The sequence below is a fragment of the Phaseolus vulgaris genome, chromosome 2, assembly GCF_000499845.2.
Source record: "Phaseolus vulgaris cultivar G19833 chromosome 2, P. vulgaris v2.0, whole genome shotgun sequence".
Taxonomy (NCBI): domain Eukaryota; kingdom Viridiplantae; phylum Streptophyta; class Magnoliopsida; order Fabales; family Fabaceae; genus Phaseolus; species Phaseolus vulgaris.
Window position 1 is genome coordinate 45,941,700 of NC_023758.2, and position 25,317 is coordinate 45,967,016.

At 32.4% G+C, this 25,317-nt stretch overlaps 3 protein-coding genes across 4 annotated transcripts; all 3 read right to left on the bottom strand.

The window, feature by feature from the left end:
• Positions 1–1,155: 1,155 nt before the first annotated feature.
• Positions 1,156–3,259, bottom strand: LOC137812651 (BTB/POZ domain-containing protein At5g41330). Its single transcript, XM_068614781.1, has one exon. The coding sequence runs from the start codon at positions 2,789–2,791 to the stop codon at positions 1,415–1,417; it is 1,377 nt and encodes a 458-aa protein (XP_068470882.1). The 5' UTR covers positions 2,792–3,259; the 3' UTR covers positions 1,156–1,414.
• Positions 3,260–5,948: 2,689 nt separating this feature from the next.
• Positions 5,949–8,982, bottom strand: LOC137812652 (uncharacterized). The gene is made up of 2 exons (XM_068614782.1): positions 8,489–8,982; positions 5,949–7,523 (listed from the first exon to the last, which is right to left on the bottom strand). The coding sequence occupies exons 1-2, from the start codon at positions 8,600–8,602 to the stop codon at positions 6,267–6,269; spliced, it is 1,371 nt and encodes a 456-aa protein (XP_068470883.1). The 5' UTR covers positions 8,603–8,982; the 3' UTR covers positions 5,949–6,266.
• Positions 8,983–14,198: 5,216 nt separating this feature from the next.
• LOC137812657 (puromycin-sensitive aminopeptidase) lies at positions 14,199–23,723 on the bottom strand. 2 transcript variants are annotated; one of them, XM_068614792.1, is made up of 32 exons: positions 23,551–23,723; positions 22,749–22,829; positions 22,590–22,634; positions 22,284–22,424; positions 22,107–22,182; positions 21,894–21,970; positions 21,428–21,541; positions 21,231–21,305; positions 21,038–21,145; positions 20,739–20,951; positions 20,563–20,624; positions 20,384–20,411; positions 20,211–20,297; positions 20,064–20,089; positions 19,762–19,825; positions 19,581–19,661; positions 19,400–19,447; positions 19,264–19,282; positions 19,103–19,107; positions 18,981–18,992; positions 18,844–18,900; positions 18,639–18,748; positions 18,485–18,565; positions 18,181–18,364; positions 16,439–16,587; positions 16,214–16,352; positions 15,964–16,110; positions 15,784–15,865; positions 15,502–15,677; positions 14,859–15,086; positions 14,676–14,747; positions 14,199–14,569 (listed from the first exon to the last, which is right to left on the bottom strand). In XM_068614792.1, exons 1-32 carry the CDS (start codon positions 23,626–23,628, stop codon positions 14,489–14,491), a joined length of 2,946 nt encoding a protein of 981 aa, XP_068470893.1. In that variant the 5' UTR covers positions 23,629–23,723; the 3' UTR covers positions 14,199–14,488. The 2 variants fall into 2 exon arrangements, with proteins under 2 accessions (XP_068470893.1, XP_068470894.1); XM_068614793.1 differs by having other exon boundaries at positions 22,749–22,823; positions 23,551–23,696.
• Positions 23,724–25,317: the final 1,594 nt, after the last annotated feature.

Below are 25,317 nucleotides of genomic sequence, written 5' to 3' on the forward strand. Positions count from 1 at the left end.
TTTTATCAATTTAACTACTAATTATTTTTTGTCTTTAAAAATAATTTTTATTTAATGATTTTTTTAGTATTTTTGGGAGATAAAATAATATTTTTTGTTAGATAAAATATTTGAGTATCGTAATTTTTAATATTTTTGCTTTTATAATTTGCCATAGTTATTTTGGAAGTCACGTAAAATTATATTTATCATCAAATCAATTTACTCTTTTTTTTTCTTTATAATTAATTTGTAATTAAAAATTATCTGTTAATGTTTATCAATGAGACAAAACTTAAACACTATAGAAGATTGAGAATTTTAAACATCACGATCCACACCAACCAATATTTTTTCTCTATCATTGTCGTTCCCATCTTTTTTTATTTTATTTTGTATAGTTTTAATATTTTTTCTTTTTCCCACTTTTTTTGGTTTTTATAGTTTCAAATTTGTTATCTTTGTTTTTAAGATTTCATGAGATTTTGGTCTTGAAGCAAACTATTAAAATATTTCTTTGTTTATTTTTTTTATTAAACTATTAAAATACCATTCACCAGAAATAAATATTAAGTAACATAAACTATTAAAATAGAGTTTTATGACAGTATGAACATAGATATTATTTTTATTATAAAATTATGAAAGTTTTTAGTAACAAGTAAAATTGACAGTTCATATAAGTAGGTTTTAATTTTAAAATAATACACGTCTGTTAATGTTTTAAACAAAATGTAATACTACATAATTTTTGAACGAACTTCGATTTTTATACTTGCTCCGTAAACTTCTATCTTGTTTCGTCTCTGATGGCTTCTCTTAAGACTCAATTTCATGACAGGGACTTTATATTTTCTCTTTTTGCCATTTTCTTGCTGTTGCTGTTATCGTCACCCCTTGTTCATATATTATGTTGTGGACTCATAAAAAAAAGACAAAATTTTAACAATCTGAAAGGTTTTTCTTATTGCATAATCTAGAAAGAACTTTGAACTAAAAAGGTAAAAGTGAAGATAAATGTTCAATCAGTGGACTGGAAAATAAATGTTCAATACACAAAAATATAGGACCATAGATTTTGTTTAGGTTAATATCTTCAAATTTATAGTTTTCTCTAAAAAAAAAAAAGTTTGACCAAAAAGGAATAGAGAATATGAAAAGTAAGTGCATGAATCATGATAGAACAGCTCTTGATATTTGTCTCACTATACCAATCTTTGATAGTTTACAAAAAAAATGTCAAACAGAGAAATAAATAATTCAGACAATTTGTGAAATTGGTAGGTGGTAGAGAGGCACCTCACCAAACATGAAGAATGTACAAGGCAGAGAGAGTTAATTTACAACATATTTTCAGCAACAAATAAAACAAATATTTTTTTTGAATGTAAAAAAAGTATATTGAATATTGAAGAAAAGAAGAAGAGAAAGAGAGTCAAAATTCCCTTGAAGAACTCTGCCACACCTCAACACATTGCTGATCCTTTCTGGTCAAGAACATGGTGCTTCCTCCAAAGGCCAAATTGGTAATCTTTGCACCACCCATGTCCCTCATCCTACCCATCAAGTTCTTCTTGAAGATTCTCCCAGTATTTCCAGAGCCCATAACAACCTCAGACCAGAGCTCCACGTCACCACCCTTGGTGCAAAACACTTGATTCCCCTGCGTTTTAATTTTGCAGCCAATCCCTTCCTTCTTCCCACTGTTCATTACCTTTCTTTTATCTCCAAGACAAACCCAGGTGCTCTCGTTGCTCAGATTCCGCATGTCCACGTACGACGCTTCGCCCGAATTCACACCAACCTTAAAAATTACCGACAACCCATCGGAAACCGCCACGTCAGCAAAACAATCCACCTTCTCCGAAATCTCCCAGACCACGTTACCGGACCGAACATCCCACAATCGAATGTTACCGGAGACGCCGGAGGGCCCACTGTGGGACCCAGAGGCCATCAACAAATTGTAACCCTCAATCCACTGCAACTTCGTCGCGGGAATTGCTGAATCGATGTCTGCGCCGAAGATTTCGTTGTGACCGATCTCGGTGACGGGGGTTAGAGTATGCAAATCGTAAACCAATATGGAATTGGAGTTTCGGCGCGAGGATTCGAAGCTGACGAACATGTTTTCCGTGGAGGATCCGATGGCCTGGACGGTGGACCCGGATTTGGTGACGTTTTCCCAGTTTAGGGTTTCCCTGACGCGGGCTTTTTCGAGGTCCAGGATCTGGAGGCCGGAGAAGTCGTTGGCGCCGGCAGCAACCAGCGTCGGCGAGAGCGCGAGGAGGGAGTCCACCGCGGTGAAGTGGGTGAGGACGGTGGCCTTGCGGCGGAGGGACCAGTCGAAGGAGGTGATCTTGCTGCCGTGCGCGACGTGGAGGGCGCCGCAGGCGCCGTCGGCGGCGAGGGCGGAGGGGGAGTCGCGGCCGTTGAGTGGCAAAAGGAGAGATTTTTGGAGGTTGAAAGGTTCCAGCTGAGAAGGGTTGGAGAGGGAATTGACGAGGAGGGTTTCGATGCCGTAGAATTTGGACTCGATAATTAGGTCTTGGATATCGAAAGCTTTGGCCTTTGAGGGAAGGTTTCCGGTGCGGAGGAGAGAGAGGAGCAGGGAGAACATTTCCGGGTCTCTGTCGATGAACGGCGCGTAGATTCCAGAAGATTCCGCAATTCTGGAGAAGAAGGTTTTTGGACCCGCTGAGGTTAGTGTCTGTTTGGTGGTTTGGAAGACTTGGCCTCCGACGTCGATGGAAACTATGTTGGAATCGGGCTTGGGGAAGCCAGCTGGTTCAGAACCTGCAAAAGGTGGCATTTTTGGTTTGTTGTGATGTGAATGAGGAAGAATGAAAGAGAGAAGAGGGTTTGTGGTGTTGGAGTAGTTGAGATGAATGTTTGGTGGATAGAGAGAAATGGGATGTTATATATATACTGTGATCTTTGACACCATAGAAAGGGTGGCTTTTGGTTGGTATTGTTATTCCTTAAGTATAGGATCTGGTGGGACTCTGGAAGCTGCAATGCACACAAGTCTCTGGGTCAATGCAAAGATTGTCCACTCTTCTAGATCTCCATCATTGCAAACGTCTTCTTCTTACTTTTATTTTTTATAAAAAAAAAACATTATATTATTACTATCATTGGCCGCCCAAAATGGACCGTTTCGATTTTGACAATAGACGAAAATAAAGGTAGACAGCCTCGCTGAGTATCTTTCTACTCCTCCACTTTGTATTGTTGCACGTTTTTTTTTAAATTTCAACAGCTGGGTCAAATTTGGTTCCCCAACTTCTAAACTATTTTTAGTATTTCTTATCTAAGAGAGGCTGTTTGACTATTTGACCAGCTAACTCTATTAATAAATTAATAAATATCATGTTTAAAGATTTTCCATTCAAGTAGTTTTGCAGTCGCTATTTAGTCAGCTGATCGAATGTTTATGGCGCGGAGATTTAGTAAAATGTTATAGAAACAAAAGTTCAACCTTGTGTTCCAATGGCTTGTTATTGGTTAGTCTTCATTTGGTGTTATTTATGTTTGGAAGCAATTGGTTCCTTAGTTAAGAACCATTTTTAATATAATGTTGAGTATTGATACTTTGCTTCTGTGAAAAAAACATGGATACTTTGCTTCTGTGAAAAAAACATGGATACTTTGCTTGGTCTAGGAGTGTGACCATTTAAATATAAAATGTAATGGTGATTTTAAAAAAGAGAAAGGATGCGATGGAAAGATGTAGGAAAAAGGTAAGTTTTGTCTGGAGTGAGGATAGTGGTGCGTGGACTGGACCGAAGTTGCTGATTTAGGGTTCTGAGGAAACAATGTGCTGGGCCTCATTATTTGGTTTTGTGTACAATCAAACCAAATCCAGTTTAAACTATACACATATCACTTCAAATTCAAATGGCATTACTTTTTTTTTTCAACACTGGTTTTCAAATTAAAGATATCTGAAAATCAGTTTTGCTCCAATTATGTAACATCTTTAATTACATTAATTCAATAATATATCATGCATGGAAATATCTAATTGAAATGTACAAATATATAATGTATAATGTTAGAGATCCATATTAACTATTACAAATAATAACATTTTATATTTATCATAGTGAAAATGCCATTTTATAAATAAATTTTAATTTAATTTTATAAGATTAATTTAAATTTAAAATCAACTTTTTAATATATATATATATAATTTATTTAATATCTCAAAATATATATATATATTTTTATAAAAGATTTAATATTTACATATATTACAAACAAAAAGTTAAAAGAAAATAAAACACTTCATTCTTTCGTAAATATTTTAATGTATTATTGTGAAATTCATATTGCTATGCACATATAATAATTTAGTATCAATTCATATAATTTTTACATAATAATTTAGTATAATTCATATAATTTTTACATAATAATTTAGTATAATTCATATAATTTTCTTAAAAATTGAATAAAGTTCCAATCCATATGTGATGGCTCTCTTAGTAATTTAAGCATAAATATTTATATATTGAAATATCAAATAGAAAAAAAAAAAATACATGTATATATAATAAGATAGTTATTGGATTTTTTTCCAATCCAAAACAGGGATAAAAATTATATTTTAATATAAAGTATTTACTTTATTCAAATAAATATTAACGTTATTTTTCAAAATAAATTAACGTACTTTTTCTAAAATGGTAATAAGTTCTTCACAATACAGTAAATATGAGATATAAACTTTAAATTGTTAACAAAAATAGTAATATGTAATAATTAATAAAAGCAATATACTTTTATAATTATTTTTTCACACACTTTTTACTATTTTATAATTCACACTTTCCTCTTTTACTCAAATTTTATGATAATAGAAATTTAATATATATACATAAATAATTTTAGATAAAATGTAGAGAATGATTAAAAATGAAAGTTATTTTATTTGATATGTAATTCAGTGTGAAAATATGTGAGACTATGCTTTTTCTTTCTTTCTTTATTTCTGTTGTTGCCTTAAAATAAAGAATTAAGAAAAAAGTGAAAAGTCATAAAAAATGGTAAATTAATATTTATTTAAAAAATAATTTTAATTTTTAAATAATTAATATAAAATGACAAAATACTTGTATTAATAAAATGAAATATATTAAATAAGAATAGAATTATAAAAAAATTGTGTAGAAGGTGATTTTTTTTTTTAATATATAGGTATAGATATCTATGTTTCCATGAGATTGACTTATATTCTTTTACAACACATTTGTGAAGATATAAAAGAAGGGTTGTTGGAGTATTTATAACTATGTAAGAAAATTTATTTAAAGATACTATATAAATATTAATTAATAGAACCGATTTATTTCAAGAGATAAAACAATTTAATTTAGTGTATATTATTATCAGGCTCGGACACTTATCTTAAATGGGTATATCCGTGTCGGACACACATATCGGTATCGACACTCGTATCGGTGTCGACACTCGTAGGACATTTATTGGCAAAGTGTTCAATTCAAACAATATTTGTTGGATTTTTTAAAATTCTAGCAAGGTTCTAACACAATTTTAAAAGGTATAAATACAATAATTTTCTAAAAACTCAAATTTATTATATAAATTTGTATTATGATTATAAAAATAAGAAACAAATTCTTTTGAACTAGTCAGGTAAAATATCTTCCTACTTCCAAAAGAATTTAAAACATACTTTTGCACATAAATATATTTATTTTCAATTTATATAATTCAAAATTATATAATATATAGATCCGTGTTCCCGTGTCCTACATTTTAAACATTATACGTATCTCCGTGCCGTGTCAGTATCTGTGCTACATAGGTATATTATATACTTGAAATATAATATAAAAGTACTATTTAATATCAATTTGATTGAATTCCCAGGCATAAATTTGGACCTTTGGACCAAGGTTCAAATTTGGTGTATTCACAGAATCCAAGAAAGCATGATCTTTAGGTATATATAAAATGGGCATGATCATTAGTCAACTATGTTACATATATAATGATAGGGGGGTACATATGCTAAAAATGTACAGCTATTTCTACCACAAACTTGGTAACAACTACAACACATGTATTAAGCGAAGTACTATGATTTTGTTGGGGGCCATTGGATTCAAAAAAGAACCCCATCACTGTGTTAGACTCCAAATCTTAATTTCCTATGATTCAATCTACCATGTGCGCTGCTGGGTTCTGTGAAGCATCATGGCACAAAGTTAAAAACCAATGCCAAATTCGTGAATCGTTATGTGAGTCTTTGATGGTTAACTGAGACCAGGTTGAATCATTGGGAAAAAGGACCAATCTTTGGTGGCCCCCCTCTCCTTCCCTGCAACTTTCTCATTAGCCCACCAGTCAGCAACTATAATGGGAGCAAGAGAATCCCCTCCATCTGCTTTATCAAAGTTGAATTCTTTAGCAGAAGCAAGAGTTAAGTACTGATCCTTCTCGTGAGCTGTTGCATCATCTTCACTCAAATTGGGTTCCAGTGGTTCATCATTGTGAGTTTCGGCAAGAACTTGTTGTTTCTCATTGCATCCGGTTTCTCCAAATTTTTCTTCTTTGTCTGCTGCTGCTGGATCGTCGTTTTTCAACTTTGACATGACCTTAGTCCATGCCGATGCTGCAGGCTTGTTTTCTAGAGATTCCAAGACTTTCTGCGCAGATATCTCAAATGAAACTCTATGATTTATACTGATCTCACTAACTCGATTATTGGTTGGGCGTGGGGACATTTTGATCTCAGAAACCCAATGATTTGAAAGAAAACCAGCATCAGGGGTGAGAGAGCCGGAACCTTGGTTTTGGTTTGACTTCCTGTTTTGAGAAACAGAGAGTTTATCCAAGTTGAGAAGCTTGGGAGGGTCTGGTCTTTGGAAATCAAGGATATGGGAGAGAGTGGCGTTAATTTCGGAGTCAGGGAGTGGCGATGAGGTGCCGGATGCAGAGATGGCGGATCTTGGTGATATGAGTTGAGCAACTGGACTTCCTGGGTGAAACTGATAGGACTGGAAGTCATAGGGAGATATCTGGAAGCGCTGAAAGGTGTCAGCATTCCTGTTGTTGGGGTCAAGAAGCTGAGCAAAAGGAACCTCCGGCGAAGAAGGGGTGGTCAAGTGGACAGATTCAGGAGGTGGGGTGAAAGGAGCGGTGGAGGAAGCCGAGAAAACAGGTGGTGATACTAATTGGGTTTCATGAGCAAAAGGGCCAATGGCAAAGATTGATGCAGGGCCACCAGGGGAATACATGCTGGCAGAGACACAAGTGTGAGAAAATTTACCAACTGGTGAGTGTGCAGTTGAGGGAGGTTCTGATTGAAAGAAAGATGCCGGAGATGAGGGAGGCGCGGCGAAGGGGAGTGTTATGCTTGGTGCTTGTGTTGAACTAACAGCAGCAGCAGCAGCAGGCTCTGCTCCATTCGGGGTTGTTTCTGGAGCAAGGATCGCATGTCCAATGCGCTTTCTGTTTCTTTGATATCCAAAACACCCAATTTTGCTCAACCAGTTTCCCCATCTTTTCTTCTGCAACCAAAAGTAGCTGACTTTTAAGTTTACATCACAAGTGAGTGTTCTCTTGATTCATCCAGAAGTACCCATTATGCAATAAATCATACCAAATGAACATAATTCAGACCTTAATTTTAATTTTGGTACATATACCCCATATTCAATAAGAAACATATACTGTAGCTTTTACTCTTGGAACATCCCTTCTTCCAGTGAAAATGTAAGGAACGAAATAACTGTCATACGTATAAATCAGGGCAAACACCATCAATTGGAAATTCATTCAGTAAGAAAAAGATCCAGATAAGTATGAGGATTTAGATGCAATCATACACTTGGTATTCATTGATCCCGGTATAGAAAAAGTGAAGATTCAATAGTTAACAAAAGAAAGTGAAATTCAAAAGCCAAACAATCATACTGAATTTTCAATTCATAACTTATTTTGTTATTTTTCTCTAAACCGTGCATGTAATATCAGCAAGTAAAGGACTCCGCTTCCAAATAGAAAATTAAAAAGAAAAGAAAACAAAAAACTATTCCCAAATTATTAGCACTAACTCATCAAGAAAACGACTGATATCAACCAAAAGCATTCAGTGAGAAAAAGAAAAACCGATGAGTTCCAACTTCACACGCTATGATATTACAGACGGCAAACAGGAAAATCCTAACATTGTTCAATTATTTTTCTCCTCTTCACGAACTTACTATCTTTCGAAAACGAAAAGTTTGCTACTTTATTTACTCGTGCACAAGGGGGGGAAAAAGAAAACAAAAAAGATCTCTTCTTTTCCGAAAAGAGATCAATCAATTATAAAATAAACTCAACCAAACAGCGTCAAACGGAACACACAGGAAAAAACAAGGAAAACAACCCGAAAGAAGCAAAAGGGTATAGGCCAAAAGAATCAAAATGATCCAAAACCCAAATTTTGTTTCCGAAAAAAAGTGTGAAAAGAAGAGAAACATGGTTATACCTGGGTAGGAGGTTGAGAAACGCGGTTGTGGGAAGCAGAGGCTATGGCAAAGGCAGCAGCGTTTATAGTGTCGAAAGTGTTGTTAGCACGAGTCCCACCATTAGTCCCTCTCATGTCTGTGGTTTGGCGATGAGAAAAATGTTGTGGAGAAGAAGCATAAAGAAGTGGGAAAATAGAGTTGAAGAGGTTGTGATATGATAGTGGAGAATGAAATCTGAGTTTATGTGTTGTCTTGTGTTGTGGTGAGGCGTGAGTTGCGTTGGCGTGTATTTGTGTCGTGTATGAGTACAACGCTGTTATGTTATGTTATGAGTTGAGGTCAAACACGGCAATGACTTGCTCCTCATGTGATTAACGAAGACCCACTTTCTAGCTTTTTTATTCTCCTTTTTACCCTTTTTTTTCCTTCACTCCCAAAACTCATATCACATTATGTTATTTCTCTCTTTGCCACCTTCAAATTCATACACATACTTTTCAATTGTAAAAACGATATTTATTATTTGTTGAATATTAATAATAAATAAATAAATGGTGTTGTTGCAGGAGAGAGAGAGAGGAGTGGTTGTTTACGTTAGCGTGAGTGCACGTGTGCACACCCATTTTCTGGATGACTTTGGTTTCGTGCGCAGCACCATCCCACTCACCGCTGTGGGCCCAACTCGCTAATATGGGCCCCACTAGCCCATGTGACCCAATCTTATTCTCTTTCCTCTTTTACCAGCCCAGCCACCACTTTCAAATAACTTGCACGAATGCTCAATCTCTATATTTTATTTATTTTTTTATTTCTCATTTCTCGATGGGATAATATTATTAATTATTCTCTCTCAAATTCAGGCCCAAAACATCATTATGGATCCTAACTTCTTCTTCATTAACCTTTTTTTTATATCATTATTTTAATTCTCTAATCACAAATACGGGGTCAAGTTTTCTGTCTGTATTTTGATACGGAATTACTCGTATTTTTCGTTAAAAATAACTGTGTTGAAGTTAGTATGCGTTGTACATGTGTTAAAGTGGTTAGTATTTTGAAATGATGGAGAGAAGGTGATACATAATATGTTTATTAAGGAAATGCAGGAAGAAAGTGATTTTGTTGTGTGAATTTGAGTTGTCTACGACGTTGAAATTTGGTTGTTGTGTGGTTGAACTAACGTGCTTGGAAAATACGAAGCATGAAACAACTCCCCCATTTTGGAAACTGCCCAAATTAGGGTTTTGTCTTTTTATTTTTTAACAAAATCAAACATTTCTAGAACTCTAGTCTTTTCTCTCTCCACTCTAGTGTTGCCACCACTCATCACCCTCTCTTTGCTATTTCCTTTTCAATTTCCATCTTTAATTGCCACAAAACCAACACACAAAATTAAATCAGAACTCCAACGTTTCATATTTTTCCTTTTATGTATCCAATAAATTTTATATTTATTTTTATTTAATTTTCTAAATTTGTTTTTTAATCGGTAATGGTTAATACTACAAGTGATTATTGACTTTCAAACTTTTACTCCCGTTGATCGTCATAAATAAAATGGTATAATCTATGAACCTTAAATGATGAGCAGTTATTTATGAAACAATGAATAACTGATTAATCTAAATTACTCATAACAGTTTATTAAGAGGATATCACTTTATCAACCTATAAATATTCAGAAGAAGTACAAATTATTTTATGTGATACTTTTAATTCTTATCTTGTTAAGAACTTTCTATCTTGATACTCTTATTGACTTAAGTATCAAAGAGTTATTTTCAGATGAACTTTCTCTTTTACATCAAAGACTAACTGATAACTCATTAAAAAAACAGTGTACTCATCTAATTCTACTCCCAAACTAATTTCCCGATAGAATTTTTTTTTATCATAATAACTTTAGGAGTGTTTTACTCCTGGAATGAGCAATCTTGTCAATTGAAGAATTGAAGAGATTTATTGATCATGGTTTCAAAGTCATATAAGACTTGGAACAATTTAACCCAGACATGAGTATTAAAGTCACATGATAACAGACAAAACTAATAATAATTAATTAATTTGATACTGAAAAGGAAAAAATGATTACCTATAAAAAAAACAGTGAAAACTTATTGAAGTGAATAAAATGAAATGAGTGTAGAGTTGATTAAATGAAAAAGTAGTTATAGCATTAGAAAAGTGGTAAAGAAACTGCTAGGTTTGTGACCAAAAGGCTAAGCTATGACATGTGATTGCTCTTGTTTTTGCCTCCTCAAAACCAATCCTAAGCTTTCTAACTATTACCCTATCTCTACCTCTATTTCACTTCATACACTACATTTTCACTTCTTAATATTGATATATATTTATGCACACACATTTACAAAATAACATAACTTAAAGAAATTAAATTTTGTTAGTCTTTAAAAAGTGAGAAAAGAATAACTCTAGTCCTTAAATGATACATTTTGAGAGACTAAAAATAATTTTAAATCCTAAATCGTAAAGTTTAAATAAAAAAATTATTAAATATTATACTCTAAGCTTAGAAATATTAGTCCTTCAAATTTAATGTTTAGAAACTTTTTTTTTTAATTTTAAGGAATTATAAAAGTTTTTTTAAAACTTAAAAATGAAAACTATCCTAAAATTTAGAAAGTAAAATCGTAAATAAATCAAAATCAAATTCGTCTTCACGTGTAAGTCTGTACGGGTAATCATTTTAATATCTGTCCATTGATTATATTTGTATTCACGTACATATTTGTTATCTACGTTTTTGTAAAAAAAAAAATCCATTTAATATTTTCTGGAGAATTAGTGTGACGGGTGAGTTTATATTAGTTAGGAATTGGCTTATTAAAGATATATGAAGATGTAATTAATTTAATCTGCACTTATATAAAGATATATAATAATTATATTTAAAAAGACAACATTATTCCAAATAAGATTTATTTTTTGACTGACTTATCGAAACTTGATATATTAAAATAAATCTTAAAAGATAATAAAAATCAAAACGATTTTAATAAAAAAAATATTTTAGCCTGGAAAAAATGACTTGAATATATCTGTTAAATCAAACTCAATTTTTGTAATTGTAACTTTAAATCTAGTTCCTTAATTTAAAAATAAAAATTGAGTGTATGTGAATTGATTTAAATGAAAAAGTAAAGAAAATGGTGAAGAAGTATATTTATTAAAGTGCAAACATTAAGTTTAATTCAAGTTATATGTTATTAAAAAATATTATTTTTAATTGATGTGAGATCTTTAATACATTTTTTTTTTCATGTTAAGATCTGTTAATTTGTATGTGAAATTTATTTATATTTATGGATGGTCTGATATCGATAGTAGGTGACTCGATAAGTTCAATAAATTCTCGTTATGATAGAGCTTGAAGAAATTTGATAACATATTAAGAAATAAACTTTAAATTTAACTCAACTTTATAAAATCGACTTATAAAATGAAATTTGTACGTAATTATATAGTATGAAAAATTTATAACTAATAGATGTGGGATTTTCACCAATGTTTACTAGCTAGTTATGTTTTTTATGACATGAAACATGGTTATTGACATTTTGCAAGCATATATGATCATAGTCCATATGAAATTAATTAATTAATTAAAAAATTGTAAAAGAAATTGTTTAACCCACTTTCCTCCTAATTTCCTGAAGAGTGATTTTGGTAGTTGTTGGTATGATAGGAGGAAGAAAGGTTGAAAAGGAGGTGGGGTAAGAATAATAATAAAAGTCATGGATAGATTCTTTTCCCTTTTGCTTGTGTCTTAGGGCAACTGAAATAACAATTAAACTGAAGACTTTTTTAGGCTATAATTAATCTAAGTTTAGATAGCAATCTTGTTAGATAATTGGGGACACCTTTTTCATCATTGGACAGATACAAGTGATAATATCAAATTTATCATGGTATTCTGATTGTGCTACTTAATTTTCTTTATGACCCCACCCTTTTTCTTTGACTTATGCCACAAACAAACAATTACAAATACCATTTTCATACAATTACAACCATAAATCTAGGTATGTAAAACTAAACCCACCCAAATTTTTCGGACCTAATTTATTATGGCATCCACCAATTTAATATACAATTAAGAAGCCGAAAATATAGTCTCAAAATTTTAATTACGCTTAATTAAGATTAAAAAGCGGAAAAGAGAGTTCGGAAATTTAGGTTAAGCGTATAATCATAAAGAGAATAATATGTTATTTATTCTTGAGTATAATATTAATGCAGAACAATATTCTTGAAAGTGTTTCGCAGAATAAAATTCTTGAATTGCCTCATTTACTTTTTTACATATCGTATTGTACTATGATGTTATTTTTGAATTAAATTTAAAGTTTTATCTCTAAAGCGACAATGGTATATAGAGAGAAGTAACTCGAAATGTAAGTATAAAAGTAGAATAGTATAGTTATAATTGTTGTTATAATAAAGTGGTGAACCAATTATAAATTTTTGGGGGTAGGTGGGTTTGCTCAAACATGCGACCATGCATCACATGTACACTACATACATACATACAATTATGAAAAATAACATTCGTCTTCACCTTCAATTATGAATCCACATATTGCATTATTGGATTTTATTTATTTATTTATTTTAGGATATATTTCGATTCATAATCAACGACTAACCTATTGATCACCGAATAAATACGAATATGGTATTGGAGCTGCATACGAGCAAGGTTACGAAATGCGATATTAAAAAAAAATTATGGTGCAATGTTGATAAAATATATAGAGAATTAAATAATATTTTTATCTCTAAATATATATATATATATATATATATATATATATATATATATATTTGGTGCTAACAATCACTTTATTTATAAGATGGAAATATTAGATATTGATAATAGATAATAATTAGTTTTATGATAATTTTGTATTACAATTATTGTATTAATACAATAAAAGTATCTTTTTGGGTAACTTTGATATTCTTACGAAGTATCTATCCGCATGAAAGTATGATATCCACTTGAACATACAATACTTTTTTATTTCATTTTAAAATTTTTCTTAAAAAATCATTAAAACTAGAATTATAAATACTCCCAAAATATAAAACCTTACATTAACATACTATTTGATATTTTTTTTTATCAACTACTTGATAATTATACTAATATAATAAGTTAGTTTAACAAATTTCAATTATTAGCTATCAATTTTCAGTTTTCAAGATAGTTTAGTTTTGTCAAATGTTGTTTAAGGAGAGTAACAACTTCTCTAAATGTGTCATCAATAGCCACCAATGTCATAATTTGCCCTCAGCCATTACAAGTCTTATTTATCGAGAAAAGATGGAGACTTAAATGTTAAAAACTAAATGTTTGTATGCTGAAAAAAAATTTGTTGACTTTCTCACAGTTAAGTCCATTTCAGATTTAAGAATGAGACAACGTAAAGATAGCTAAATAATACACGTACGTACACAACTTAATCATCTATCTTAATAAATGTTTGTGTTACATTTATACTACATACCAAATACTCAAATTTGGTTTGAAAAAAGAGGATGAGGTAGATGAGAGTTTTGTTTAACGAGAATCAAACGTTGGTTACGAGGAAGGTGCAAAATGCGTTAATGCATGCAGTCGAAGATTGGTAACAGGAAAATACCAAATGCAATGTTATTTTAGACTTTCTTTTCTAAAATAGTTTAAAAGAAAAAAGACAACAATCATGCTCACCCATATATTCTTATAAAATTATCAATAAATAAAAAGTAAAAAACGGTATTGAATTGTTTTGAAGTACCAAGATAAATTAGTTCACTTTTATTATTGCATTAAGCACTAACATCCTAGGGACATCGATATAGAGGTCATCCCAGAAATTCATGCAAAAAGAGAGCCACCCGCTGTTGCCCCAAAGCTTGCACAGGATAGAGATCATTGCAGCAACTGCTTTCGCCACAAATACACCATGTCTGTCTAAAAGACAGCTTGACAGTTTTCTTCGTGTCATTGACACTCAAGCAGCTAAGCTTTTCGAGGCTATCTCAAACACATTCTCCGATAGTCCATTACTAGACATGATCCTCTCCAACTGAGCCTGAAAAACACCAGATTTTTTCAGCAAAGCTGATATACCCAACAGCGACAATGCAATAATAAGAGAAATTGAGAGCTTATGTGAAAAATGGATAGAGGTTTATTACCTTCGCAAGATTTTGTCTGTCTTCCTCATGACGCTTCCATCTTGAGAAGGCTGACACCATTCTTGAGGCAACCTGCACCTCTCCAAACCAATAAATTGTCATATACAACAAAAGGATCATGTGGCAACAATGCACACAAATGAATTAAATATGTAAGTTAAAAGAAGGCTAATGTAAAATGACCTGGGGATTTATCTTGTCTAGTTGCAGCACAATTTCTCCCAAAAACTTGTAGCCTGATCCATCCTTTGCATGAAAGTTCACCGGAGACCCACAAAAACCTCCAATGAGAGAGTACACTTTGTTGGGATTGCGCAGGTCAAATGCTGGGTGGTTTAATAGTTTCCGCACATTCTCAACATTACCAGGAATATCAGACATTGCTTGCAGAGCAAACCATTTGTTCACCACCTGGAAAGGCAAGCAGCGTATAAACTAGTAATCCAGAAACTCCACTGTAGAATTACCATCAAGTAGTAGATAAGAAGAACTCCTAAAATAAACTCAACATATGCACACATCTCGGTGACACAAACACGACAGATTGAATAGTAGTTAGCATGGCCAAAACAGAGAAGACTTAAAAGAACTAGAGTAGGAGTCAGAAGGAAGCATGTTCTTCATACATAGATGTTAATGAAGGAAGCACTGTGCTTTTCACAAATAATATAGTATGAAAATGTTAGCATCTTAAGTTTAATCCAGTGTCACCATCAAATAGGACGTTAAGGTTTATAAAATACATAGGAGTTATTGACAAAGAAAGGAGAAAACGAGACCAACAGCAAAAACATAATAATTCGTCATAGAGATTCGATATATTTACCAAGAAATCATGCTGCCACTTTCCATAAAAATCAGCCAGAACATCATCACGGGTTTTACCGGGGTTCTGGGCTATGGCAGCCAAAGCAGCAAATTGTTCAGTCATATTTGTGGCAGATTTGTACTCTTGCAGCACAAGATTGGTGAATTCTTGTTCCTTGAGGCATCCAAGATAAGCTACAAAAAGGAAATGATTTTTCTGTAATCATCCATGTAAATGTATATTAGTATGTAACAAGTGATATATATATATATATATATATATATATATATATATATATACCAAGAGCAATATTCTTCAGAGCACGCCTGGCCAAGTTTGAGTGATTGAAGACATATTCGGCTGTGCTCCTATTATTTTCTACCTGCGAACAGGGAAACAAACATGTCTGTTATTGAGGAGATTCATACAATGAAGAGTAGATAATTAAAACTCTAGACTGCTTCAGACAACAGGTCATACTGTGCTGAGGAACTCTGATCTCAGTTCACTTGCAAGCTGATTCCTGATGAAAGTCCGAACAGCATGAACAGCATCTGGATCTGCAACCCCCATCATGTCCATTATTTCTCCTTCCCCAGGCAGAGTTATTGCCTTTGCCACAAATTCCTAAATGATAAAAGAGCATAAAGTTCAATCAGTTGAAATATAATAATGATAAAGACCCGTCCAACAAAAGAATATTACAGAGAAAAAATTGTCCTAATCATACTTTGTCCAGACTTGAGTCACATAGAATACGTTTGAACCCATCAACAAAATTGGGATTCAAAACCAATGGTTTGCCATGTTGAAAATCATCCACCAAGCTAAGCATCAATTTCCGTGCCAAAACTTGTCCAGACTCCCAACTGAATCATTTGAATCAGCCATTGAATAACTTCTCATTGAAATATTAAATAAAAAAGAATAAATTGCAACTTCAAAGAACACAAACCGGTTGAATTCATCAGAATCATTAGCTAGCAGGAAAAACAGGTCACTCTCAGTGAGATCAGATTCCAGACGAACAGGAGCACTGTATCCCCTTAACAGAGAAGGAACAGGCCTCTCAAATATATCAGTGAATACAAACTCTTCCTCATTCTACAGCCAATACAAATAAAATTATCAGTTAGTCACGAATATCAAAAAGTTTATCCATGCTCAGCATCTTATTCTATTTGGACAAAAACCTACCCTACCACTACCGGGATCTAAGTTATGCAATATTAAGTATATAGATAAATTATTACAATTTCAGTGCCTTTTTTCTTCAACCCGGTTATTTAACATGTATGCACGTACTATGTAATGAAACAAATGATACTTTTACTTTGTAGTATATCTGTTGTCATAATAACTATGTGTTCATAATTTAACTACATAAGGTAATGGATCCAGAAAACCTTAGTGGGGAAAACGCAGGATAAAAACATGTGTAAATTTTAAAGAATGGGTGAATGATGAGAATTCTACAATTTGGCATGGGGAGGAGATGACAGGCCAAATGAATTTGTTCATTAAAAGAGGAAAAAAGGTCAGTGTTTGGAGTCACTGACTGATTTGATTCACTTTTAGGAAATACATTTTCATAAGCCTTTTGGTGTGGCAAAAAGATAAACAGATATTATAGAAACATAATTTTTTTAAATGTTTTGTGTCCATCAATGACTAAACAGTAGAAAATATTTCTTTTGACGGAAACCAAACCACAACTTCCATACCCATACATTCCCATCCTAAAAATGTTTGCAATTGGTAGGATTTCCTGGGGAACCACAGAGAAAATTGCTTTGTTTAATATTTCAGTTCTGGACGGAATAGATCTACATATTCTGAAATAAAATCATTCTGGATGGTGACAAATTAAGAATAATGAATATCATTAGAATTTCGCCAACCTTAAAGAAGTTCAAGATTGCAATGACTAATGAACTCACAGTCAAACAGTACTTATTACTCTTGAGGAGGAAAGGGAAGAAGGGTGGAAATTGCAAGTGTACATTATCCACCTGCTACAGAATATATGTAAAAAACCTGCTTGACAGCTATAGTATAACTACCTTAAACCACAGTATGGCCACTGTGATTGGGAACCAGCCAGGTAACCAATCCATGAACACAGAAAGATACAAATGATTTTGAACGGTATTTTTTATTTTAATTTAATATATGTTTAAAAGATAAAGAAAATCACATATTTAATTTTCTTTTAATTTTTAATTTAATAAGATATGTTTTTAAGATAAAGAAATCACATATTTAATGAAGATTACAACTAGGCATAAATTATTTTATCAAGTATTCTTTTATATAACGGAATTTGCGTTTACTCATTTATATTAATCTGTCATTTTATTTTGTATTCTGCATGTAAACTTGGTTACTATTAATGGGCGTTGAGGCATCTTATTAAAAGTTAAACTTAACTATTATGATATATTTCATTTGGAGTTTGATATATACTTTGAATCTTAAGACTGTATAATGATGTTTTATTTTAGTTTTTATTGTTACAAATTTATAATATTGGATTCATTTAATACTATTTCATAAACTATTTCATTAATACTGGTTCGACCACTGTTAAATCATTAATCCTTGGACCAGTGTCTAAACTAGTTTCGTGACTGGTCTGGTTTTAAAAAATTGACTTACAAAGTTGAAATAAAAAACAAGAGTGAAGTTCTAAATAACCTTGGTCACTATAAGGACTGTAGTGCAGACTGGTTGATCACTGTTTGAAACAGATCGCAGAGTCCCGTTATGATAAACACTTGAAAGAGGAATGTCCTTCCCGGTGGAATCAAGCAAACCCACTGCAACAGGAATGAAAGTGGGTTCCTTAACTGATTGTCCTGGAGTTGATGGTATTTCTTGACTGCAAAAATGTCCACGTCAAATATATTAAAGACAACCACATATAAAATCCAAGGCTAGTACAAGTATACCTTTAAATCACCCAATAAAAAGGAGAAACTTTTATGTTTTGTTTGTGTACCTAATATTCAAAGAAAAAGTATGTGCTTCTGAATTATAAGAAGTCTTTACTTTGACAACAGGGGTCCCAGCTTGAGAATACCTGAACATGGGCTTGTAAGTTAATACAATTAGTATAAGATAGCAGTGAGAAAAATGAAGTCATAAATACACACCACAGCAAAAAATTTGCAAAATCAGCATCATTTGCATCCCTCATGGCAGCAAAAAAATCTTCACATGTTACAGCTTGACCATCATGTCTCTTGAAATAAAGATCCATGCCCTGAAATACTCGGAGTTTGTAAGAGTTGAACTTGAAATTAAGACATTGCAGGTAACACGGTTGTTATATTATAGGCATTAGATAAACATTCTTACTTTTCGGAACCCTTGGCTTCCCAAAAAGGTTTTGTACATTCTGACAACTTCAGCCCCCTGATACATAGGATCATAAGAACAAAATGCCAGAGAGAAGGATGTAGAGGGACTAAAAATTGTAGTGATTATGGTCAAACCTTTTCATAGACCTGCAGAAGAGAACGATACCAACCATTATAAACAATTCAATAGCATAATGAGAAAAAAAATGGAGACAGACTGGAGATTAAACGTCACAACCAAAGAATCTGAAACATACCGTAACTATATTTTGACATTGACAATAGGGCCACGTCAGAAATTAATCCACATGTGTTGGCAAAATGATAGATAAATCAGCACAAAAAATAATTACATAATATAGTAAAATTTTCAAATATGATATTGTCAATTATTTTAAGTTCTAAAAATATGGCATGCCTGTGTAGAAGTTGTCCATCTGTCAACATGGAAAAAAAAAATATAAACACACTTAGAAGCACATATATTAAGGGGAATGGGGTAAAATATATTTTTGGAGACAAATGATGAACGGAAATGATTTCCAGATTCTAACCTTGATATAAGAATGTGGTCGCACTGGATGGGCCATGGGACCAGCATCCTGGAAAATTAGTTAAAAATATCAGAAAAGAATAGTTAATAAGATAACTTATAGATATAATGAGAGGAACAATCAGAAAAATGTCACTGTAGAACTCAAAATAATCATAACAGAAAAGGAAAAAGAAAGTAACCTGTGGAAACTGGTAATTTCTAAGTTTACAAACATCAGCAATCCGTTTTACAGTACGACTTCCCATATCAGATGAAAATTCCTGCCAATAATCAATACATTGCATTAAAAAAACACTCAATGGAAGGAAAACATTGTATTGTCTAAATTGAAACATAGGAAACTGGGGTACAGAGGCTTGCCTGATCACGAAAAACGGTGAGACCTTCTTTCAGGCTAAGCTGGAACCAGTCACGACACGTCACTCTGATATTATTAAATGAAATGCTTAATTCAAGTTTTAACACACCTATGGCAATGAAAAGAAATAAACATATAATAGACAAATGCGCTGCAAAAAAACGGGTTTACAATATCTCAAAGGTCAAAAGTGAAACAGAACTAGTAGGAAAAAGTTTTAAGACACTCTATGAATGGGAATAAAAAAAAGCCTATAAAATCACAAGTTTGAAAGGAAAACAAGATCTATGGTGGGTAACACCACCTGTTGCCAGTCCAGTTGTGGAAATACTGCAAAATAGACAACAAATAACATCTAATCAGAATTAAGAAATAAGCTCTGGAAACAATTAAGGAAATTAGTTTTAGAAAAGTAACTCTTCAAAAACTATAATATCTGATAGTTACAAACCTCATGGCCAATAACCCCCAATATTGCAGCATAATCTGCATCAGAAGCAGTTTCTGGAGAGGCCAATACAAGCTTTGAATTGAAAATCTGAAAATAAGAAAAATAAATTGATATAAATGTCAGAAGTGAACACAGATGACCAACAAAGACAAGCTGACAAGAAGGAGTCTAACATTCAAGCTCTTGTTCTCCATGGCTCCCCTGTTCAATACAAAACAAGTATACCATATTACTTTTCTGCACTCTAACCTTTCATGCTATCCTCATCTCATCTCATAATATACAAAGGCACAATGTATGCAGGGTGGGTCATGTGATTGAAATCTTAAAATAAATGGTCGATAGAAATTACATGTTAAAATCTGGGACAGCAACAATATTGAAGAGATCCAGGTCATATTCAAGTCCAAAAACCTGTTCAGAAAGCATATGACAAGGCAGCAAAATTCTTCAGTATTGCAAACAATGTATATTGCGACCAAAGTAAACCATCTGATCAAATGAATTTAAAATTAAACAAGGGCAGACATCTTCATCCCACTTCATAGCTGCTTTCAGAGAATACATAGCATGTGCAGTCTTAGGTACATCTTCTGCAGGTGTCCATATCCTAAGGGACACATTCCGCCCTGAACGGGTAATGAATGTGTCATCTCTGCTCTGTAATTGTCCGGCAACCAAGGCAAACAGGTAAGAAGGTTTCTTGAAGGGGTCCTCCCATACAGCATAATGCCTCCCGTCCTGCAGTGTAGCATAAATATTGTCCATAAACAGTATACTAACCATCTAGGTAGTCTTCACCGCTATGCATTCCAAGATAACATTACCTGCAGGTCACCTTGCTCAGCCAGGTTTCCATTAGACAATAACACTGGATACAGTGATTTATCAGCCTCAATGCGAACTGTAAATTTTGCCATTATATCAGGTCGATCCTGTTAGAAGATAGGATCCATTAGTTCTATGTGGAACAGTTAATATAAGAACAGTTTATCATATTGATTGCCTTAAGATGACAACCTGATAAAATGTAATTTTACGGAAACCTTCAGCCTCACATTGAGTACAGAAATTCCCAGACGATTTGTAAAGTCCCTACAGGAAATCAAATCCATAGTGAACACAACTTCCTCCCCTCAAGCACCAAATTGTGGTGACAAGTGAAAATATAGCAATACAATGAAGAAACAAACTCTACAACGAGAATTTTCATTAACCTCTAATGATGTATTTTTCTGTGGACAAATCTCTGTGACAATTTCGAGATCATAATTACCACTAGGAGGTGATCGGATTGTGAGATGACGTGCATTCAAATGATAATCTTCCTCCTGTAGATGAATATAACAGAATTCATATCAAATAAAGTTACACAAGTAACACAACAATCTAAACCTAAACCACCCATCATCACTACCAATACAAAGTGTTTCTGAAAGTAAAAACAACTAAGGTTTTAACTAGAAAGCATAAATATAAAGTGTTTCTGAAAGTGAACAACAACTAAGGTTTTAACTAGAAAGCATAAATATTACGTTCATGACACATAACATTAAAATCAGTTGTAGTAATATGAATTTCATTATCTGAAAAACTTGCAAGATGGCAAAGAAATTTTGTTGGCAGTTCTCACCAAGTAGCCAAGTTGAAAAATAAATATATATATATATATGTAATATATACCTTCAAAGCCTTTCCATTAAGCTGAATTGAAACTAAAGATACATCTTGTCCATCTAAAACTAGAGGGGAAGAAGAACCTGGTGCACAAAATAGAGCAATTAGAAGTGAGAGTTAAATAAATATGAAAACTGGTAAATCACTTGGACATTGATGCCACGTGTAACTCAGCACATTCAACATGATACAAGTTCGCAAGGGAACATAATTATCTACCTTCAATGCGAGGATACACAGCAATTTTAGAATTAACTATTGTCTTCTCCTCTCCCAAGGAAAATTTTAGATCCACCTGTAATAGTTACATGCAACAAATGAACAAAAGAATCAATAAATATTTAAAAGTAGCAACAGCATGAATGAAACATAATCTAAAAACTCCTGTAAACTTACAGTGTCAAAGTAGTAATCAGGCTTCTTATAATCCTTTAAGAATATTTCCTTTGGTGTCTCCATTTCAGATTCTTCAACTTGCTTTGGTAAATCCTCTGTGGCAACAGCACAAATTAGCCTCTTGCTTACTTGCTTGACCCTCTGAAACAGAATACAGGAACAAACAAGATCAGGTAACCAAATAAGCAAATTGTACATAAACGTTGAGTCTGAAAGAATCCATAGACATACCGTAAAACCAAACATCTTTAAAAGTGCAACTAAATAAACAGCAAAGAAAGAAATTCCAACACAAATTAAACTTACTGGTAGTGAGGAATATAATGGGGAATACTTCTTCTGAAAATTAATCTGTAAAATCCACGTCAACAGTATTACATTCACATGACAACATTAAATGATAGCATTATATTTTTTAAACATCCTTTTCATAGTGTATGGAGGTGCAAAAAGAAGGAAAGAAACCTCTGAAGCAACGCAATGCTTGTATCGGATGCTTCTTTTTGCTGTATTCTGAAAATAACTAACACTGCAATTAAGCTGAAGCTGCAAAGAAGGTGGTAATAATCATCATAATCCACAGAGGAGTAAGCAATACAGCAACATTCAACATGTTATTCTCAATTGAAAATTTACAAGAAAAACACACAACCAATAAATCTACATATAGGGAGGATGTATCAAGTAAGAAAGCCATTTTATGAGTAAGAGCAAAACCAGATCACACAACCTACATGGATAGTCAAAATTAAAAAAAAATTAAAGAAAAATTATTATATAGAAATTTCACATTTGACATAACTTCTTCAAAACTAACATGGCTTAATTTGTTTTAACCCATTCATAATAAGATGTAATTATTTATATTTACTTATCATTTGATAGTGCACGTACACAAGAAACCTCTTGAGTTGAGAAACTTCTCAACAACAAATCCGTCTTTCAAAAATGCAGTTTGAAAAAGACATCATGCCATTCAGGGATTGGAGTAATGCAAAAGTGAGCAAGCGTAAGAAATAAACAACACGAACAAAAAAAAACAAAACATGTTTGTGTAACAACTGGCATACATATAAAAAAGACAGTCTCCTATATAAAAAAAACAGTAACACAGCAAAAATAACACAAGTTTCTATCTCCAAAATTCCATTTCTCTGAAAGATTTTCGTTATTCCATAAACAAGTATTACAAGTGGAGGCATGGTGGTGACGGATACATATAATCGGAACAAAAACAAATTGAAAATGTGTATGTATGGATAATCACAGGAGCAGGGGAGATCAAACCCAGTAGAGTGTTCCTCGAAAGAGATAATCTCTTGGATGGCAGAACCAACCGTGCCATTTATCGCGAACCCCTAATTGAGATAGCTATGGATTTCCACAAAAACAAAACAAGAAACAACCCTTTTAAACCCTAGATCACAGTCATTTCTTTTTCTTATAAACAGATGGGGATAAGAAGGGGTAATTTTGAATTATGGACATCAAAATTCACAAATAAAATAAAAGAAACCACTGAAAGGGATTGGATAAAACTGATACAAAATATTGTGTGTAAATAAAAATAAATAAATAAATAAATCATGCTCAATTGCAGAAATGATTATGTTTGAGCTTCACCTCACCACCTGGGTTCTGCGATGAGAGTGCAGTGAACAACGAAGAAACAAAATGGATGGAACACGAATAAATAGAGAACCAAAGATATCAATTAATTATTTATTATTTTTATTCTAATTTAATTAATTATTAATTGAAGATCTATTCCTATCAAAGGTGTAATTAGAATATATACTCTGTGTGATAAGGATTAAGGAGAAGTAAATTATTGATTTATTTACTTTATTAAGTTAATGTCACCTTTCTTACTTGTAAAATAATTCTTAACAGTCTTTGTTTTTCTCTTAAATTGAAAATAATTAAGGAGAAGCAATGTTAAAACTGAATTTCATTCATAAATACAGAATTTCACATGAGATGTGTTAAATTTCGAAATCACTTGTCTTATTATCATTTTATATGCAATATACTTACTAAAATACTATTTAGTCTTGTGAACATGTTGTTTTGTTGCGCTTTTTTTAATATGGAAATTCAAAAATAAAAATTAATATTTTGTAAAAACATTATTAAATTGTAATACAAAATTATATAAATTTAAAAAATAATCTTATAATTTCATAGAAAAAAATAGTGCACATTTGTAACCAAAAGTAATGTTTTTATTTCATTTATCTAACCAAAAAGTTTATTTTTATTTGATTTTGAGTCCAGTATCGTACTATTTGTTTTTGTTAGGATAATAACGTTATCTTGTATTTGTTTGTTTCTACATTAATGAAAATATCTTTAAATTATTAAATATAATAAATAATATGTGTGCACACGCATTTAGTATTATTTTTTTTTGTGGTCCATTAATAAGCTTTATTAACACAGCGGATTTGAATAGTATTGCAAATATAATTTGAAAGTTTCTTCCTGCACCCTTCATTTTTTTACTAAACCCCTACAATTTTTAAAATTCTGAAACCTTTTATTTGAAAATGTCTGCATTTTTTTAATTACGGATTTGTAAAACTTTTTTCATTATGGATTATGAAATTCAGAAACATACTATAGATTCGCAAATCTAAAAGATTACTAGACTCACCAATCCGAAAGATTTATGAATGCATCAATGTGAATTCTTTGTTCTGTAAACCTAGCAGACTTGTACTATCTGGAATCACAACATATATACTATGGAAACGAAAATCCACAATAAAATTGAATTATATATCTGAAAAAAAAAATACTTACCTTCATTTTTGAAAAGATAGAGAAACCATCGAACCACCACCAAATTACCAGAAATACCACCAAGAGAGAAACGCATTATTGTGCCAAGAGATGGAGTATCGTCTCCATTGAGAGAGTAATGCAGTATCTGTGCATAGGAAGAATATTGTGGGGGTGCACGAAGAAACTGCCATATAATTTTTTGTACAAACTGAATAAATGAATCAATTATTGGGCTTAAAAAGACCAG